Here is a 20,442-nt window from a genome sequence, read left to right on the forward strand (position 1 = left end):
TTGAGAGTTCAGAGCAGGTTCTGGCTTGCTCAACTCTGGGAAACTTTGAGCTGAGCAAATAGCTCGGTCTGTTTTCCTGGCTGCCGCCACAGTCGTATGTGTCAACCATGTGTATGTGCTGTTAGCATCTGTGTGCATGCGGTTTGTATGCTCAGTGTAGTGTAGCCTGTGCAAATTGTGAAGTATTTTATCTGTGCGGTTAATTTTTATCTGTGTGTGTGTGTGTGTGTGTGTGTGTGTGTGTGTGTGTGTGTGTGTGTGTGTGTGTGTGTGTGTGTTTTTGCATGTTACGTGGTTTTGTGTATGCGTGTAATTCAGCATACAAAGAGGAGTTCATGCATGCAGCCAGGGAGAAGTAAGCTTCATTCGCACAGACAAGACAGATGGTTACACCTCTACTATTCCCACACCTCCAGTGTTTCTTCCCCTCTTTTCCCTGCATGCCCTCTGTCACCACAAAGGCTAACACTGCTCTACATGTGCACACAAATGAGATGACTTGCTATTGTTTTGAGTGGGTGTATGGTCCTGAATTTTCCCAGGTGAAGAGAGGCAAACCTTAAGTGAACTAGTCAAGGATCACTCTTGTGCGAGTGGTTTGATTTACAGCCCACTTCTAAGTAGAATGCTGTTTACTGGGCGGAGACCTGATGTATTGACAAGGCTTTTAGCACTGACATGCTGTCAGGATGTTTTACAGACAAATGTGTGCATGTGTCTGTCTTTGAGTTGGGGGCCGGCACACAAGAGGCCACTAATGTCTCTCCATTTATCAGGGAAGGACGTTATAATGCGAACACGTGAATGCTACTGAGGTGTTAACACTGTCTATACACACAAAGATCTGATCGTTCTGTAACACTTATGGCCTTTCACACCAAAGCAAGAACCTGAGAAAAATGTGTCTTTGCTGGTGTGCGAGTAGATCAACGCAAGTTATCAGACCTGTACTTTTCCCGTGTTTTAACATAGGTCTGCAACTTTGTGTTTTAAAGCCGGTTGTTAAGGTTAGCCATTTAAGAATTTACTGTGTACTCTGGTGGGTTTTTATTACTTTAGGTAAGGTGATGTTTTAAGTATTTTGGGTCATTACAATGTGAAGCCAACCTAGGTTGTAGTCTGTAATCATTATCCTGTGTCATATACTGGGTTAGGAGTGACACGGTACTGCACTGTACTTTTAGTTTATTTTTATGTCATCTGTCTGTATATTAAATGTATATCAACCTGTTAAGCCAAAAAAAAAAAAAAAAAGATCTAAATATCCTGACACCTAGAGTGAGGGGAGTAGATGTCTGTTATGTCTGTCATTTTTCTGTCAGAAATTGGCTCCGCTTCTCTCAAAGGGAATAATCACTGTTAGTCAATAAAAAAAAAAGTTGTTTTTATTCAACCAGTTAATCAGATCTGTCAAGCTTCATTTACAAAGTATTTCTCATGCAGTGTAGTGCAGTTCCAGGTGTTTCTCAGATCACTGAGAAGCTGATTACAAGGCAATAACCATTAGTAATAAAGATGAATTCATATGTGATAATGAGCCATTTTAAATACTTAAAGACAAAACAGCAAGAAATAAATAAAAAATATAAATAGCTTATAATTGGAATAAAAGTGCAAATAACATTAAAGAAAAAATACACAGATAGAAAAATTTTAAATAAAGATAAGAAGATAAATAATTATAAAATAGAATCAAATGTACAATTTGAAAAAAAAAAAACAGTCAGTGAATAAAAATAAAGTAATGTGATGGAAAGTAAACATCCAAAATGATAAAATGGTAAGAAAAAAAAGTTTGTGACATCAGTAGCACATGCTCAGTTAAAAGCCAGGCCTGTCTAGATAGGTAGGTCTGTGTTTAAAGATTTCATGACTTCCACCTGCTCTCAGCTCCTCTGGCAGACTTTTCAGGTTGTGGAGGACCTGAGACCCTGTGCTGGTTCATATACACGAGTGAATCCATCAAGTAAAAGAAAATAATTTTGGAAATTGAGAGGCAGCCAGTGGATAGACTTCAGAACTGGTGTAATGTGCTTTGAATATTTCTCAATCAATTATAGGTGATGCAAAACATTTTTCTATCAGAGCATTACTGTAATCGAGCCTGCTACATAGCAAAGCATTTGTTTTTCTGCGTCACTCAGAGAGCCTATGGCCATAATTTTAGTTCCGTCCTGATTGTTGTCAACACATGTACATCTAAAGTGCTCAGTGATCCCTGGTTAGATGAGTGTGAGTCATACTGTGTCCTTAATCGCCACTACATGTTTTCTTTTTTTAACTGACATGTTGGTCAGAGCTCTCCTCCACCATCATAAAAATGTCAAATCCCTACAGCAGACACATTGTTCTCTATTGAATTTATTATGCGTGTTATTGTGTTGTTTTTGGAGATGGGTATGGAAATGTTAATGTCGTTTGTGGCGGCCGTTGCACTTTCTGACACATTTGCTCAGCCTACATTACACCCACTTAAATAACAGCAAAATGACAGCCGCCAGTCAGCTATCATGAAAATGAATATGAAAGTTTTTTTGTGATATTGTGCTAGTAAGGAGGTTTTTTTTGTCACGTCATCCATCAAGAATAAAACTCAAAGCAAAAAAGATTTTTAATGGTGTCAGCATTTAGAGTACAAATGGCCACATTTGCAACAAGCTTGTACACAGACGAGAATATTTTCTTTTTTCCACATTTTTACATTTTTATATCTGCTGCTGGTGACTGTTTCTTTGTTTCTCCAGGCATGTAACAGTGATCAGTATGTGGCAGTGCCACGAGACGATATGGTCGGGATGCTTAAAAAGAAAGGTTTGTCAAACTCACACAGTATTATAGGAAAGGCTATACTTTCTAAAGCATTTAAGGATGAATCTACAGTCCATTATGTCTGCAGCTGTTTGTCTCACCATTGATAACCTCGCTTCCTTTTCCCTTTAAGAATAAAGAAATAATTTTTTTTTGTAGGACTCCTATCAGACCAGGACAACACTGACCTAATGCACCAGCAAGAGGAGAAGCACGATGACATTTTGACCCCAAAGCTCCCCAGGTATGCTCTTCAGTGTCGCTGGGCCTCCCTTTCAGGGCTGGACCCTGACACCCTGACCTTTCCCGGGGGCGCGCCTATTCAGCTTCACACCGTGCCCCCTACCCTCCTTCCAAGGATCCCTCTCTTCTACGTCTGCACCAGATGTGGCAAGGTGTTCTGGGAGGGCTCTCATTTTGGCCGTGTCCTCTCAATGTTTCAGGAGGTCTTGCACATTTCAGACGAGGACAATGAATCTGCTGCAGAGCCCATTACACCTGCTCAGCAGAATTGACTGTTGTAGAGTCAGTTTACATGAAGACTTTGGCATTCAGCTGTCTTATCCCGTAGGAACCCATGCCCCTCTGCACATGGAGGACGGTTCCTGTTCAAGTTTCAACACTGACTCTTCCATAGTTTTCCTGAAAGTAAAGTTGGGTCTGGGCTCTTAAAATACAGTAACATTTCCCCACATGTAATTAACTTTAAATAAATTAGTCAAAGTCAAATGGGAAACAATTCTTCTTTTTTTTATACACCTGGATCAACAGATTGCCTCTCAGTGAGCATTGAATGAAGGCTTTATTTTTGTTTTTAAGCCACCAATTTTTTTCAGATGGAAATATTTTGAAAATGTTTAAATATTTTGTGTTTATAACAGTTTAAAAAATCATTTACATTTCAGACAGGCTATAGAGTGATCGCATTTAGACCTGACCATATTTGTTATAAACTGTATTATACCTAAGAAATGGTTTGCATTGTAATACTTTGAAATCGAAAGAGTTAATTCTTTAAGAAAGTAAACATGTGCATCAATCCTAAGTTTGTTCCATTCAGCAGTTTATGAGGTCACATCCTGTGGAAACTGTTTTTTATTGTTTTGACTTGACTAGGTGGCGATAAGGTCAGTTCCTTGGCCGTTTTAGTACCCAGTGGTACGATACATTTTTATTCTCTGTGATTACATTCTTGTAATATTTAAATGTTTAAATGCGTGTTTCAATAAAGAGAGGTTTTTTTTCCTCTCCTTTCTTAATGTGTAAGAATTTGCAGTTGTTTACTTTCACCAGATGTTTTTGTTTTCAATATGTTTCTAAATTCACAAAGCAGATGGTAAAGGACTGAGGGTGGGCAGATTGATGGGATTATCCGAGCTTTAGTCGTGTCTGTCAGGTGTAGCATGTGTGTTGGGTTTTTTTTTTTTGTTTCGTTTTTTAGTGGGGTCACAGAGTAACCCGGCACATACCAGCAGAATCCCCTCACATTTTCTCATACTCCTTCCCACTGTGAATTTGTGTGATTCCAGACAATTAGATCTCCCAAAATGTTCAAATAGGTTTTGGAAACTGCAATTAAAGATTTTCTGATGTTTTTTTGCTGAGGAAAGTACATGAAGCTACACCAGAAGGCTTAGTTAGTCTTTTTACAGTCATACAATCTAAGAATCCCTAACTATAGCCAGATGTGCTCTTAATTTTACTGACAGTAATTTTTAAAGACGGGCCGTACTGTGAATCACTGAGGTAAATGTGTTTTCAGGAACAACGACAGCTGCAGAAGAAAAGTTGGAGGTTGGTATCTCAGGATGAAACTTGATGCTCCAGAACATGCGCGCTATAGCTTGGTTTATCATGCCATGAGTAACCACGCTGAGCTTTCAGATGTAAAGTGTTAAATTTGTGTTAGTTGAAACTCCTAGGACTTGACATGCTGGGAGTTTTCAGCGAGCTCAGCAGCCTAAATTTAACTGCAACAAATGCTGGAAATATACTCATGAGACACTTTATTAGGAACACCTTTCTAGTTTTGGATTGGACCCCTTTCGACTTTCAGAACTGTCTTAATTGTTCGTGACATGGATTCTACAAGGTGCTGGAATTCCATGGAGATTTTGCTCTATGCGAAAGCATCACATCCTAAAGGTGCTTGGATTGAGGATCTGGTGACTCTGGAGGCCATCTGAATACCGTGAACTCATTGACATGTTCAAGAGACCAATTTGAGCTTTTGGACATGTTAATGTGCTAGAAAAAGTGCACAAGATGATGAGTACACTGTGATCATGGCCAACAGCAATACTCAGATGTGACATTTAAACCACGGTCAGTTGGTACTAATGAGCCCAAAGTGTGACAGAAATACCCCCTGAACATTACCAGTTCATACAAGGCGGGATGGACCCGTGCTTGCATGCTGTTTACACCAAATTCTGACCCTACCATCCGAATGCCTCAGCAGAAATTGAAACTCATCAGCCAAAGTTTTTCCAGTCTTCTGTTGTCCATATTTGGTGTGAACATACAAATTGTACCCTCAATTTCCTGTATTTAGCTACAGAGTGGCACCCGTTCTGGTCTTGTGCTGCTGTAGACCATCTGCTTCATGTGGAGATGCTCTTCTGCATACTTTGGATGTGCCTTTCTATCAGCTCAATGCAGTTTGGTCATTCTCCTTCTGACCTCTGATACCAAAAAGGCCTTTTTGCTCAGAGAACTCACAGTCACTTTGTATTTTCTCTTTTTATTTTTTTACCCTTCTCTGGAAATCCTAGAGATGGTTATGTGGGAAAATCCAAGTAGGTCAGCATTTTTCTGAAATACTCAGGCTAACCCGTCTGGCACTAACAAAACCACATTCAGAGTCGCTTAAATTGCTTTTCTTCCCCATTCTGATGCTTGGTTTGACCTTCAGTGTGTCATCCTGATCGTCTCCATCCCTAAATGCACTGAGTTGCTGCCATGTGATTGGCTGATTAGATAGTTTCAGTTTAACAGGTATACCTTAAAAAAATTTCTGATGGTTTCTTTGGAAGCCTCGACCAGATGTCCCGTAACAGTCCTCTCTCAGATCCCCTAATTTCAGTTTTTTGGGGATTTAGTTTAGCTCACCTGGTTGAGCAGGTGACCATATGCTGCAAGGCTCAATGCACAAGTGCAGGTTTGATTCTGACCTAGACGCCTTTGCTACATATCTTCCACCATATTTCCTGTTTGAAAAATCTTCACTGTCCAATCAGATAAAGGCGAAAAGATTCACATAATTTAGAGAAAATTGACACTTTAGCTTTTCATGTGTGAATAACAGACCAGCTACATGACTTTAAAGGCCTGTGCAAAAATGTAGGCTTAGGGCTTTTGTTGCAGCAAGTAATCCTACACCATCCCTAATGCAGTCATCTGTAGGGACATTATAAGTGCCGTCACTTCTGAAGAATGTTACCAAAGTGGGTGTCTATGGCAGTGAGTGGGAAGTTAACCATTCATTGTTGTGAGTGGTGGGTGAGATGCTGGTCCACATCAGAATCTCCCTCCTCTGTGTCCTATGGGTGAATCTTATGGAAGAAAGTTAATATAGTTAACTAAAACTAAACCAAAAACTACATGAAAGAAATCATTTTAGACTGAAGATAAAACTAGACTTAATTTGTTAATTTGGTCACATTTGTCAAAACAAGAAGCCTGTGCACCTTTTAGTGCATGTGTTACTAAATCTGGGACGTCTAAGAAGGGACTTTGTGTCAAGTATTTGTTGTCACTGTTAATTTATTCTATTTTTCTGAGCATCTTAAAACAAATTATCCACGAGGTAAAGTCAAAAGTGAAATTTAATTTTTAAAAAGTAAGCTTAAAAATACTCTGTGGAAGCTACCTGAAGCTAAACTGAAGGTAAAAACACGTTGACACATTGCCAAACAGCATTTAATAGCAGGAATTTAATAGGTACGTTTGAAAGAGCTGTTTTTTTTTTTTTTTATCAGTTTTTGTACTGCTTTCTCATAGAGGTTTTATTGGTGGTGTATATATGGGAAGGTCTGGACCTGTTCAAGCTACAGAAAAATTGCAACATGAAAATTAATTTGAAAGTCTAGTTCCCAAGAACAGTGCAATACTGATGAAAAGCGAAATGAAAATATCATCTGAGCATTTTATGCGTTTTCACATATGGAAACCAGCTCTAATAAATCATGTAAAACTACACTTTAAGGTGTGGGGGGGAAGGGCTCGTGATAAACGCATAGCTGATGCTGCGTGAGACCTTCTCCAGAGGAAGCTGGATTAATCCACCTCTGTGACGTGTTAACAGTTTCGAAAAAGATCCACAATCAAGTGCTGCTGAACGAGACCGCTATGCTGGCAATGGTGTAGTTTAAAACGATAATAATATGACCTCTTCTTCTCGAGCCTCCTGGAGTCCAAGCATTTGTTGGCTTGTCGCCAAGCAGCCTGTGCAATAACTACAATAACATTAAGCTTCCCCGAGGTGTATTTTATTGGTATGACTGAAGCAGACACCCTAACTTCCAAATAAACCCGGTGTGTGCTGTCCCGTCCTTGTCCGGGTGGTCGCAGCCCCTGCCTCTGCAGAGCGCGAGGTTTCTGCTGCAGCACCGTGTTATTTGATCCTTGCTCTTTCTTTGCTGGGAAGAAAAGCTCGCCTCTTTCCCACGCTCTGAGGACACGTGGTGCCCGGAATGAATTGGATGCAGAAGGCCCTCCCCTCCCGGTAAAACGTCACCCCTCTCGCTCTCTCTATCTCTGTCTCTCTCTCTCTCTCTATTCTCATAAACTCAAGCACGCATGTTTTCAGGTATGAATGTAAAAACAGGTTTAAAAAAGAAATTATGTTTAAAAAACCCCCAACTAAATTTAGATTTATGTTCCCTCCTGTTGTGTGATTTCCCCGTTTGGGCTCTTCTGCAACATGGAACCCAGAGGAGAGACTCTTCCCGGCTCGTCTGGCCCATTGCTGCCCCGGCGTCGGCGCCAAACTCGGGCACCGCGCAGCTACGAGGTCTTCGTTGCTCCTTTTGCGGTGCAGCACTTAAGCCTCTCTGTATTTCGGGGAGGGGGGTGTTATCTTGTTTATCATCGCACGAAAGCAGAGCAAAGACATGGCTGCACAAACAAAACCAGAACAGGCTTGCATTATCTCAATGCAACCGTTTTCCATTTAGGAGTTCTAGGAAAGCTGGCCTCATTGCACCCTCCGTGCCCAGCCGACCGCTCTTCATAGCTGTGCCCCCCACCAAAAAAAAAAACACCTAACAAAAAGTTTTTAAATTTTTAGTTATTTATTTAGTTGTTTTACCTGACGTCATATTAACTGAACGCGAGAAACTGGGGGGGGGGGGGGGGGGGGGGGGAATCACAAGTATTTTATCTCAACTTACTCTGGCAACTTCCCAGGCACACATTACCACGAAAGATTCAAGAGAGAAGTGCATGTGTTGGGGAGGGTCTTCGGGGAGAAACTCATCCAATGGAAAACTTTTGGCTCCTGTAGTCTCTGCAAATGTTTTCCAAGTGTCCAGACGCATTGCAGCAAAAGCTCTGATAGCGGACAGATGTTCTTGATTTTCCAGAAATTGTTTTTCACCCTTCAGTAATCTGAGGAAAAAAATGCACACATGTACAGTAATGTGCAAACATTTTGCGCACTAAATGTAAAATGAGGAAAACAAACAAATACATAAATTCTTCACAATTCAGGAATTATGCAATAGAGCGTTTTCCAAGATATAATTATACCTTTGCAAGTGACGTACAACTTTATCCAAACGTTCTGGTTAATTGGCACAAGCCTTTTGTAGTTTGGGTTAAGTCTTTGCACAGCAAAAACACAAATAGGAAACAATTAAACCAACACTTGTATTTTTCTTAATTTATAATTTGAAAAACAACCCACAATCTAAATTTCCCCTCAATCTGATGGGATAGATTTGCTCTGCAAACGGCCATATGTACCCTCACTGACTAATTCAGTCATATACGGAGACAGCGAAGGGGAACACACGTCTGTTATTGCAGCCTACATCATCGACTTGACTTGGTTATTCACCACGTTTGAATACACCACATATGGGTGACTCAGAGCTGGCTTTGTCTTGGAGCATTTGCAGCTGTGGACCACTTGTAGGAGGTAAAAAAAAAAGGCGCACAAATAGTCACCTGCACATGTCCCCAAAGACATTCTGAGTAGATGAAATTAGCTCGTTTTTGCTGTCATTTGAGCGTGACTGAAAGTCAGGTATCTCCATATCCATAAACATAGAAGAGAGTGGCCTAGAAGTCCTTTCTGAGTTGCTTCCAGAATATGCTGCAAAGTCAGCTTTACCTATATTGATAAAAAAAAAAAGGGACATATTTTCTTACATGTTCAGTGCAAGAATGTTCTCTTATGCCTAACTACACGATCCCTTAATCGTGTAACTAAACCCAATAAAATATTAGCCTGTTTCATATCCATACTGTGCATCATGCCGGCGTTAAAAGCCGGTTTGCACTAATGGAAGCAGTTTATGTGGTATGTGCAGCCGTGTAGGCTAACTGAAAGCACTACTCTGTGGTTATCTGTGGCTACTAAACTGTGACCCTCAGGTGCCTCATTCATGATTTTAAAGGACACCCTCCGGTCAGCTTAAAAGGGAGAGGAACGTCTGTATGCACCTAATAATCAGCCGCCTTTCCCAAGAATCGCTGTGTAGTCGTCTCCTTTAGATTAAACTGAGCAAGTCTGGGGCTTCATCTGTGGGACCTCTGTTGCTGTCTCTCCCACGGACTGCCGCTCCGACCCACAATAGCACGCTCATGCATGCAGATAGAGCCACAGACGTGCGCCAAATGTACAGTTCTGACTGTGGGAAAACCTGATAGTGCGAAAGCCGCCAAACCATCAGAGCGGAAAGCGGCTTGTAAAGTGTTACACAGATGACACGGAGAACGGGTCGCCAAACGGAGCAAACGGTCAGAGAAGGAAGCTGAGCTGCAGGTAGCCTACCTGGTGCGGTTTCTACATAACCCATTCTCTCCGTCTCTGCGTTTATCTAACCATCTGTGTCACCGTAACGCTTATTTATTTGTGCCGAGCCGTGTTTCTGTCAGTTAGTGGGATATCTATCGACACCTTTTTCTCTGCGCCACACACACACTCACAGGCGCCCAGTTCCCACGGTGGTGGGGGTAGCTGAGCGGCGGTGTCAGTCTGTGCAAAGCGTCACCTCTTTTCACTTGCAAAAAGGAAGTAGCGCGGGGCTTTTGTTATCTGAACTCTCACAGTCTAGTCATTTAAAAACAAGTGGACTATATCCGCCGTTTATGATTTAAACAGCCACCTATAATCTCCTCCTTTGAGGTGTTTTTATGCCGGTAGGTATGACGGCGACAATCCACCCGTTTGGGGTTTGTATTTAACTCTATGCCATTTGGTTTGGACGTAATATAGCGTACTTGTGTCGGCTTCTGGTAGAACGGCGTGTACAAATGTCTCCTTGTGCCTCAGTCTAGCATTTGGACGAATCTCATCTTCTTTCTTTGTTGTATTTCACATTTATCCACAAATTAACTGAGGCGTTTGTGTGGAGTCCCACACTCCGGAGAAAGTTGGAACACCAAAATCAACACATAGCCGTAATCCACTCCCTCTACGGAATAATTGTCATTATTTGGACGCTTAAAACCCCCAAATTCACAAGAAGTGATGCCAGTTTTTTCCCCCAGATTCAATATAGATTCACTTAACTGAGATTTAAAAAAAAAAACAAAAAACAAAAAAACAAAAAAACCCATTTAACTTATACAATCCTCGATCCATGATAAGAAGTGAAATTCTATCGCCTTTCGAGAGATTTCACCTCCTTTGAAATTCGAAAGAAAATTAATATGAAGGTAAATGTAATAGACACTCCATTCTTTGAGATATTTTTTTTGCGATTAAGACTCATTTGATGTTGTTTCTTAGTAACAATTTTCATCGAGCAGCAATTAATGATCAACTTTCACCGAGCAACACTTGTCAATTCCCTTCAGTGTCCAACACGCTGTCACTGACACCTGACTGACTTTTTGTCGCAAGTTCCTGCCGACGACAATCCAGTGGTGGACCTTTTACAGCGTGCCCGATTTCTCAGCAGTTTACAGCGCTGGCAGCACCGTGTCTGTGACTTTCAGTCCGCTTCACGGGGTGGGCTGCAGGAGATCGGATATAGAGATCACCGTAGGATTGCTGCGGGCGCCTTGTTTAATACTTTGCAGCAACATTTGGCTCCCCCTCGGAATACCACGCCCCCTCCCTACAGATTCACAGGACCCTCCCTCAAACCGAATCGGCAGCCTATAACCTCCCCGGATCTCCACCCATTCCTCCACAGTTGATTCTTTGGGAAGGTATTGTCATGCAAATGAAGGACGCGTAAAATATTCTCTCAGAGCGCAGCGGAGGGCAGAGACTCACACGGACCGCAAGGAGGACACAGATCGCGCCACTCGGTGGATTTCTATCGTTTGCGTCGCTAGGGACCCGTCTATCTGTCACAGGTAAGTCCCAAATCTGCAGCGGATTACAGTTCTCACATGTTTAGCGGTAAAATTCAACCAGTGTACCCGTGCGTAAACGTGTGCGCACGGTGGTTCCGCGCACTCATTCTTGGATGTGGCGGAATGTAGGGTCTCTCGCACTCTGTTGGTGAGGATTCTGGATTCATGCGGGCTCCTCTTGTCCTTTTTTGTCTTTCCCAGACACCCTGGCCACATGAGAAGCGACATATAGCCAGGGAACAGATCGAACCGTTCAAGGAAAACCGACGGGGATCCAACACACAGGAGGCTGCTCTGTGGAGATAGTGGCCATACTTCCAGTTTTCCCAAGTAAAGTCGGAGGTGTCTCTCTTCTCCATCCCCCTGTGCAGGCTACCTGCTGCTGCTACTGCTGCTACAGAAGGGGAACTATATTCTAAAGTCCCCTGGATCACTTGAGAGCACCCTTCTATTTTCTAGGGGATTTATGATCTCTCAAATATTTACACACCAAGTGTGCCATTTTCTCTCTTGTCCTTTTTGGGATATATGTACACACATATATATAAAGTGACCTTTTTCCGTTTTAGTGGGCTACTTTAAAGTGCCTTAGCTGGTTATAATCCAGTGTAACTGTGGCATTGCTACCAGACCAGAGACGCTCAACAGGGAGAAGACGATCATTATCAGCTTTAGAGTCCAGGCAGGATTACTTGTTCCCCACCCTCCAGCGAGTTGCAACCATGAGCCAGGCGGATGTGTCAACTTGCTCCGCGCCGCAAAGGGTTTTCCAGGAGGCGGTTAAGAAGGGCAACACCAAGGAGCTGCACTCTTTGCTGCAGAACATGACAAACTGCGAGTTCAACGTCAACTCCTTCGGGCCGGAAGGACAGACGGCCCTCCATCAGTCAGTAATTGACGGAAACCTGGAGCTGGTAAAACTGCTGGTGAAATTTGGTGCAGATATCAGACTGGCCAACCGGGAAGGGTGGAGCGCTTTACACATCGCCGCTTTCGGGGGCCACCAAGACATTGTGCTATACCTCATCACCAAGGCCAAGTATTCCTCTGGCGCCCGGTGATCAGACTCTGCTGTCAGGTAAAAAAGAAAAAAGGAAAAAGTAGAAAAATTAAAACAAACAAGCAAACAAATCAACTACAATTTAAATATAAAACTGCAACACAACACACGGGAAAGCCAGGCTCTTGTAAAAGCAAAAATAAATAAATAAATAAAACAAAAAAACCAATAAAACAAACAAAAAACAACAACAAAAAAACAAAAACTGCCATTATTTACATAGTTGTGCCAAATCATATAAAAAAGGAGATAAAAATAGGCCTGCACAATAATCTTTCCTCACTGTAAACCAAACGGGGTCCTCTCTGCACTCCCGAGTGAAGCACCGCATGGTTCATACACAGCGCCTCAACACGAATCTTTTAACAAAAGAAACCCATTTCCGTGAGTTTGTTGGTACTAAAGCTTTCCTCTTGAATGTTCGTATTAGATCGTGTCGTCCACTATAAAAGAAATCAAGTCTCTGTGTATCGCATGTGTGTGTTTGGACTCCAGAGAGCAGATGGCCCAGTTTTTTTCCCTGTCCCTTGAATAGTTTCTTTGTGGGAGCGCAGATTTGACCTGTTGCTCCTCATTGTTCTGTAAAACCCCCTTTTTAAGTTATTTTATATGAAACAGGCACTTGATGCTTTATGGCTGCATGCTGGAATATCTGAAAGGGAAGACACATGAACAAGAGAAGAAGGGTTGCCCTCTGTTGGTTACCAGAGGTCTTATTTTCTTTAATAAATTTTAGTGATTCTTCTTCATTCTTTTTTTTTTTAACTCAAAGAGCGGCATTATGGCTATCCAACACATTTTCAGATGTGTAATCATTATGTAACAACAACTGACTTCATAATTGTTGTGAAGTACTGTACACAATAGCTTTACTTTGTTTCTGTTTCTTTTTTTTCTTTTTTTTTAAGGAAAAGAGCGATGAGAGCGCTCTGCAAGCAGATCTTGCCATGCTGGCGTCCAATTTTTCAGGCCAGTGCGACCACTTTGCCAATGGTCATTGTGTTACTAAAAACCGCTGCTTTCGCTTTGTATAAAAAAAGACGCATTTAATTTCACTTTATAATCTCCTTTCAGTATTTTATTAACATCCTAGTCATCACTGTGAAAGCAGGCTGGGTTTTTTTTTTTAATTTATGAAGGTACATTGAGAAGATGCATTTTTAAATATTTTGTGGTTCTTCTTAAAAACGATCTGTATTGTGTAAGGATATAATGGGTGACTCAAGCTGCTTCAGACTTTTTTGTGTAAACTGTCCCGTGTGGAGGTAAGACCTGCCACCCTCATCCTACTGGCCACAGTTCTAGATACCCCCACCCTCCAGTTATAGGCTGTCGACCCCTTCGGAGTGGACTTTCTCATCCTCCCATTAAAGTGACTCTGTTTGGTTGCCTTTTCCCAGCTACCTCGTCTGTAAAGTATTCTCAAGTCGTTCTGTTTTTCCTCACCACCGCCTTGTTTGGAGTCTGTGATCATCCGCATGCCGATGGGCTGTTTGTGTCTGCTAAAGTAACCTCACAGCCAGATGGACTTCAGTAAAGAAGATGCAATGAACCCATTTTTGCATCCTCCTTCGGGACAGTTTTCACACTACAACCAAACCAGTGCTGACAAGCAAAACATCATTTTGCCTTTTCTGCAAGAGAGTCTGTGGTTCTGTCTGTCTTTACACACACACACACACACACACACACACACACACACACACACACACACACACACACACACACACACACACACACACACACACACAGAGCCATTGTTGCATGTCTCCCCTATAATACTCCACTTTGCTCTCTCTCTCTGTGTCCTTATCAGCCTGTATGGTTGTTTTAGTTCCATTTATTTTCTCTCTTTTTTTTAGTCATACAAAAAATGGAATTGTATCGCATGACTTATAAATGCAGGGAGTTTTATTGCACAAAATCGGAGTCTTGAGCGCCCCCAGTGTTCGTATGGGGTAACTGCAAGAGCCAAGGCTTTGGAATAGTTACTACTACTGAGCAGGACCCTAATACTGTTGGACGATGAAGACTTAAAAATGATCAACAACACATGACTATTGCAGGATTTCACAGAAAAGGAAAATTAGGTCTCATAAATTTGCCTGCTGCATTTTGAAAGTCATGGCACCCTAACATTTGTAACGATGCTGCTTGTATGTTTCTTTTCTCGTTAATGTTGATGTTGTTATTTTATTATTATTATTTTTTGTTTGTTTTTAGAAAAAAAAAATGCCTACTGCTCAAATGGCCAACAGAATTTTCACAGCAGCACTGGCTGACCTCATGAGAAGCTCTTGAGAAGGTGTGCACGAGTGTGTTTTCCCGTTAAGGTGTATGTGTTTATGTTTGTGTGTGTGCGTGTTGTGTGTGTCTTCTCATGAGGCACGTGTCCCATTTTCAACCTGGAACAACCGATAATTAACCGAAACAATAGTTCAACTACATTAAGGTATAGATTGGTATCAGGCAACAAATGAAATATGCATCGCTTGTCTTAAACTTGATTTTTTTTTCTCTTTTGTTTGAATATTGCACTGATGACTGTTGTTGAAAAGTTGGCTTTTATGTGTCAACATTTAATTTTTTTTTCTGAATAGAAAAAAAAAGCAGACACAACAAAATACTATTGTATAAATATATGCTCCAGGTGATGATGTCCTAATGTGTGTATTACTTTGTGGAAAAAACATGATGTTTTTCAACAAAGACGTGTGTATCTCTGTGATTGGGTGTATGTATATATACATATGGATATATATATCGATGCTGAAGATGATGATATCTTGGGGCACTTTCTTTTCTGAAGTGCTGTCTTCCTGATTTTGTTTGAAAGGGGAATAATACATTTGATGGTAAGATCATTGTAACATAATAAAGAATTGCACGGTTGTGCAGTTATTTGGCTCGCTATGGTCATAACATTTATGACGTAAGGAGCCTGCTGCCGGATTGGTGTACACATTGAGATGATTTTTTTTCTATAAAAAAACAAAAAAGGAAAAAAAAAGGAGAAAAAAGAAAGAGAAAAAAGAATGAAAGAGTGCTGACTTCTTTGGGCCAACTTGTGTTTCTGGTCCTGCTTCATTGCAAGCAGGAGGAAACGGTTGATTTTTCATGTGTGATGCAGATGTTCCATCATCATGTCTGATTTTGGAGTTTTTTCGTGTGTTTGTTTGTATTCTTTTATTTTTGAACATTTGTAACACTGTGATGATGACATCATGTCATGTGGAGATGAGTGCTGTATTATTTTTGTACGTTTGTGTACAAGCCAGTAAAGAAATCATTAAACTTAAAATCCGCTGTGTATGCATACATTTCTTCCTTATGTCCCAAGCAAAAGCTACCCGCGCCCCCCTCTCTTCACATTTTTCATTGAAAAGATTGGTTTGGGAAACACCTCCCTCACCCCCACACTGCTCTCTCTCTCTCTCTCTCTCTCTCTCTCTCTCTCTCTCTCTCTCCCTCTTTCCCTCCCTGTCTTCCAAACAGGGCCCAACCCAGATGCCCATTCTCTCTTTTTGTCATTCATCTGGCCTCATCCTTTCACTGCTGGGATAAAGGAGCCCAGTGCATTGTGGGTAGGCTCAGTTTAAAGAAGGGTCCCCTCCCCTGTGTGTGTTGTGGGAGAGATGGTTTTATGTTACCCCCACACACAAAAACGTTTCCAACACACTCTTCTCGTATGCTCTCTTCCTAATGATTAAGACCCAGGCTTTGCACCACACTTCAGCTCTCTGCTAACAACCAGGACTTTTGTGTGTGTTTGTTTTACCTTACTTAACAGTCTCTTACTCACTATTTATACTCCCTATCAAATTATCTTCTTCAAAGCAAAACTAATTGTGGAGTTAGACTTCTAAGAAGTAAGACGACTTCCAAGAAGTCCGACTTGCTTCAAAATCATCCACTTTGTTGAGGCATTTTGCATCTTTTTTGTGATTTTCTTGCAGCTTGTGTTCAAAATAATGTTGCATGAAATGGGCTTAAAAATGAATTGGCCATAAGTATAAAAGGGGGAACTGTGCTATTCTGATATGTTGTCTCTTTTACAAGCAAAATGGTTATGAAAGAGTGTATTAGTGTGTGCATTATGCTCTGATTTCTATTTCAGTTTTTCTTTTTTGCATGTGTGCTTCATTTCATGTCAGCATTGGTTAAAATGCAAAATCTGTTTTTTCTCCTGTTCATTTGAGTGTTTGAGTGAGTCACATCAACATCAACATCTTTCTTAGAAATGATGACTCGCAACTGATATTGCATGGCTGTAAAGCGGTTGGTGGGAAAACAGAGGCAACGATACGTTTTTCAACATGTCAGACCTGTTCGTATTGCAACATTTTCTGGGTGTTGACCAGCTTCAACTGTGAACGTTTGAGTAAAAAGGGTTTCCCATGTGTTTGAAATAACGGTTGTGGTCTTAGAGTTGCAATTCTGAAAGGAAAAAAAAGCAGTAGTGTTATAAGCTTTTTACTGACAACTTTGTGCCATTGTTGAAGCAACTGTTAAAATCGGTGTCTGCACCGCAGCTGAACCATAAATGACCTCAGCTCAAAGTTTCAGCACTGATCTGATGTATTTGAGTTCCTCTAGACACCAGCCCTTCTCTGTTGTGATCCCATGGCAGGCAGAGTGTGTTATCTCGCCTGCTGCTCGCTTGCACATTTCTCCCCAAGTCCCTGCCTCCCTCCCTCTCAGTCTCTCACTTCTGCAGGATGTTTTTGTTGAGCTGCGTTCCCATTGTTCACACACTGAGTTGGCTGGCCTCCCAGCGTTGATGCTGGCTGCTAGGCCCCCTAATAGGTTCTTCATGTGCCTTGGCTTTCCTTGCTCATCTTGGTCATTGCATGGAGAAGCTTGCATTAGTGAGCCAGACAACAGATTTTTGGAGGAATTTTTGCAGAGAAGGCAGAGAGGGAAATTGTGATGGATAAATTGTCGAGGGAATAACTGGAAGTCCAGAAAACATAGGGGAATCACATTAAAATTGCTTCACTAAAAAATAAACAGGCCACAGTGGTAAAGAAAAAAAAAAGGACAGCCTTGTGTCCTTTTGCTTGTATAGTTTTTGTATGAAACACATAGAGGAGACAGTGTTAAAAGCTGGTGGGGTGATGTTATAGCAGCTGCAAAAGTGCATCTGGGTGATTATTTGCCATCGCTATTCAAAAGCCCATTGTTCAGAGGCTCATAAAATATTCATATCTATGCTTCCACCCCTCATTTGAAGCGATGCACTTAATCTGAAACACGCAAGATTAACTGAACATCTTGTGATACATGTAAAATGCCATTTGACTGGTTTTGCAATGATAAATTCCTCTTTTTTTGTTTTGTTTAATCAGCACATGTTCAACATGTGTACAGTGTACACGAGAACTTCTGACTTCCTCAGAATACACTGATACAGGCTTGATTGCTCTCTGATTGGGTAGTAATGTACAACAAAGGGCTTCTCTGAATGAAACCTGTTGTATAATTAGGTTGAGAACACATATGAGGAACTTTTAAGAGTTACTGCAGGAGCACAATAACTCAGCCCTGTGTGACTGTCGAGCGATGACAGCCATACAAAGACAAACGCATTAAAATGTTTAATAGTGTTTCCACCATCTTGAATCAGACAACACAACATGTTGCAACTTAATTTCTTGTTGTCTACCCTGTGACAACAAATTGACTTCTTGCTCTATGCATAATCAGCATCAATTTTACTTGGCCAAGTTTGTGCACACAAACAAGGAATGTGACTCTCTGCACACAAAAAGAAACTTTTTAAACACAATTTTAAATGGACAGTTTATAAATAGGCAGCTCGACCCTGAAATAGCTGGAGACCTGATGGCTGAGTAACCATTACTGTTATGCTTCTTTGATATCTTCCACTTACTGTGATGTACTTGGTGCACCATAGTCTTAAGTTCTGCATAGACAAGTACGCGAGGTCAAAAAAAAGAAAAAGATGAAAATTGGCATCACTCAAACCGGAGTGGATCCCAGTGAACTTGCGGATAAAGAAATTATACCCAAGCCTTTACCCTTGCATCCAAATATTATCACCCCAGGCTCCAAAAACCTGCACAACAGCCATAATGCTAGAGTGGATGCCTAAAAATGGGACAAAGTCATGTTTATATCCATCTTTTATATACAGATATGTTTTTTTCTCAAATTGATGATGTAAAAAACTGATTCACCCTACCGTTTGCTCTATTTTTGGTCTGTCAGACAGTTTTTTTGGGCTGTACCTTCTTTACAGCTACAAGTTTAAAATAATTTTTAAAAAGTGAAATCTCTTTGGTCTCCACACAGACTGTTTACTTGCATGCCACTGAAGCATACTAAATCAGGACTAGGACTCCAGGGGAAGCTACAAAAATGTCTTTTAAAGATAGATTCTAGATATTCATATGCAGATGCGTGTTTGTAGATACCCCTTAGTTTCTTAATGTGTCTGCTGTTTGGAGGAAGGACTCAGCATACAGAGATACTCTGTAGATACTGTATTCAGCCTGGATGGGTATTTCTCTAACAAGTAGGCTTGGTGATAAGATTGCTTATTGATTGCTTCCATCTCAGCTATTCTTACTTGTAACCATTATCATATTTTCATCCACTGTAAAACTATTATTGTGATATTTTTGATGTTTTTGATTTTTATATATATATATATATATATATATATATATATATATATATATATAGAGAGAGAGAGAGAGAGAGAGAAAGAGAGAGAATATCTTTTATAGCACACAATTCTTTGAACCACGGCCCACATGCAAGGAAATCAGCGCAGAGTCACAGATGACAGTGAGCTTTAAATCCTGCTGATACCGCACTTTCTTTCTCAAAACAAAAACACGCCTGTCGCTAAACTCAACCAGTGGACTCCCCCACCCTCGCCAAAGTCTGCCTGTGAGTAAGAAGTGGAGTAAAAGAAGTGAGAGAGAGTGAGGGAGAGAGACAGGTGGTCAGGCTGGTCTTTTCCTTGCCCTCCGCTCCTTTTTGAACTTTTCTTTCATTCTTCCAGTTCATTCTGTGCTTCTTTCCATAGCTCCAGTGACAAGGCTCTCCATTCACTGCCTCATTCTTCCACCCCTCCCTCCTCCCTCCATCTCCCTCACACACCCCGACCCTATCCCCTCCCTTCTTACTTCTTTGTCTAACTCATGGGGGCCTGCTTTAGCTACTATTCACCAGCCAGACGGGCCGCCATTGACTGGGCTCCCCCCACCCAATTCGCCTCCCGCCCCTCTGCAAAACACCCTCACACACATATGCACACAGCAACCTGGCCATTCTCCACCCTACGCCCTGTATCAGGCAGCTGCTATGCTAATAGGGAGGAAGGGATGGAGGGAGGGAGAGATGAGGAGGAGAGACAGAGCAGCCAGCCTATAGTAAAAGGACAGAGGGAGGGAGAGCAGGGAGATTGACCCCGCTCCACCATCTCCATAGCCATGCCAGAGCAGCAGCAGACCTCCTGTTACACAAAGGGAGTCCTCCCACCCTCCACCCCTCTGCCTTCACCCCTCTGTTCCCCTCTTTCTCATTTAAATCCATTTTATACCCCAGTGGTAAAGGGAGCTGTAAGTGCAGTATGTAAAGTAACCTTACTCCTGCCCTGCGGGCGTAACCATTCAGCACTCAAAACAGAGAGAACAGCCTCTGTGTGTGCTTGTGTGTGTGCGTGAGAGAGTGTGTGTCCATTCCCCTGCTTTGTTTAGGACTACAGCCCATACCTCCACACTGTGCTCACACACACACATGCACACGCTACCACCTGTCCTTTTAGTCTGGTTGCATCTCCCATTATAGTCAAGTAGTTGTAGACACATTAGAAACATGCATGCACTGGACTCACAAGAACAGAACGATTCCTATTTAGTGTAATTTATAGTCAGGTTGGCAACTGCTACTCCAGTCTGATACACCGACAAAGTTTCATGGCTATAATTTAACCTTATTTGAATTTTTGAGGGGCTGCTCAGATTTTAATCCACACACGGCTGAAACTACTTTTTTTTTTTTCAATA

General features: G+C 41.5%; 2 protein-coding genes across 5 annotated transcripts in view; both read left to right on the top strand.

Moving 5' to 3' along the window:
- exd3 (exonuclease 3'-5' domain containing 3) overlaps positions 1-3,658 on the top strand; it is a 52,010-nt gene extending 48,352 nt beyond the window's left edge. For 3 of the 4 annotated variants that reach the window (XM_026174103.1, XM_026174100.1, XM_026174102.1), the window contains exons 20-21: positions 2,745-2,811; positions 2,968-3,384. In XM_026174103.1, coding sequence (XP_026029888.1) covers positions 2,745-2,811; positions 2,968-3,323 — 423 coding nt within the window. In that variant the 3' untranslated portion in view covers positions 3,324-3,384. Of the gene's footprint in view, positions 1-2,744; positions 2,812-2,967 lie in introns of all 4 variants that reach the window. The other variant, XM_026174104.1, reaches the window with a different exon arrangement.
- Positions 3,659-11,169: 7,511 nt separating this feature from the next.
- Positions 11,170-14,115, top strand: nrarpa (NOTCH regulated ankyrin repeat protein a). Its single transcript, XM_026174113.1, has 2 exons — positions 11,170-11,343; positions 11,545-14,115. The coding sequence occupies exon 2, from the start codon at positions 12,066-12,068 to the stop codon at positions 12,402-12,404; it is 339 nt and encodes a 112-aa protein (XP_026029898.1). The 5' UTR covers positions 11,170-11,343; positions 11,545-12,065; the 3' UTR covers positions 12,405-14,115.
- The last annotated feature ends 6,327 nt before the right edge of the window (positions 14,116-20,442 follow it).

This window comes from Astatotilapia calliptera, chromosome 7 (genome assembly GCF_900246225.1).
Source record: "Astatotilapia calliptera chromosome 7, fAstCal1.2, whole genome shotgun sequence".
NCBI classification, from domain to species: domain Eukaryota; kingdom Metazoa; phylum Chordata; class Actinopteri; order Cichliformes; family Cichlidae; genus Astatotilapia; species Astatotilapia calliptera.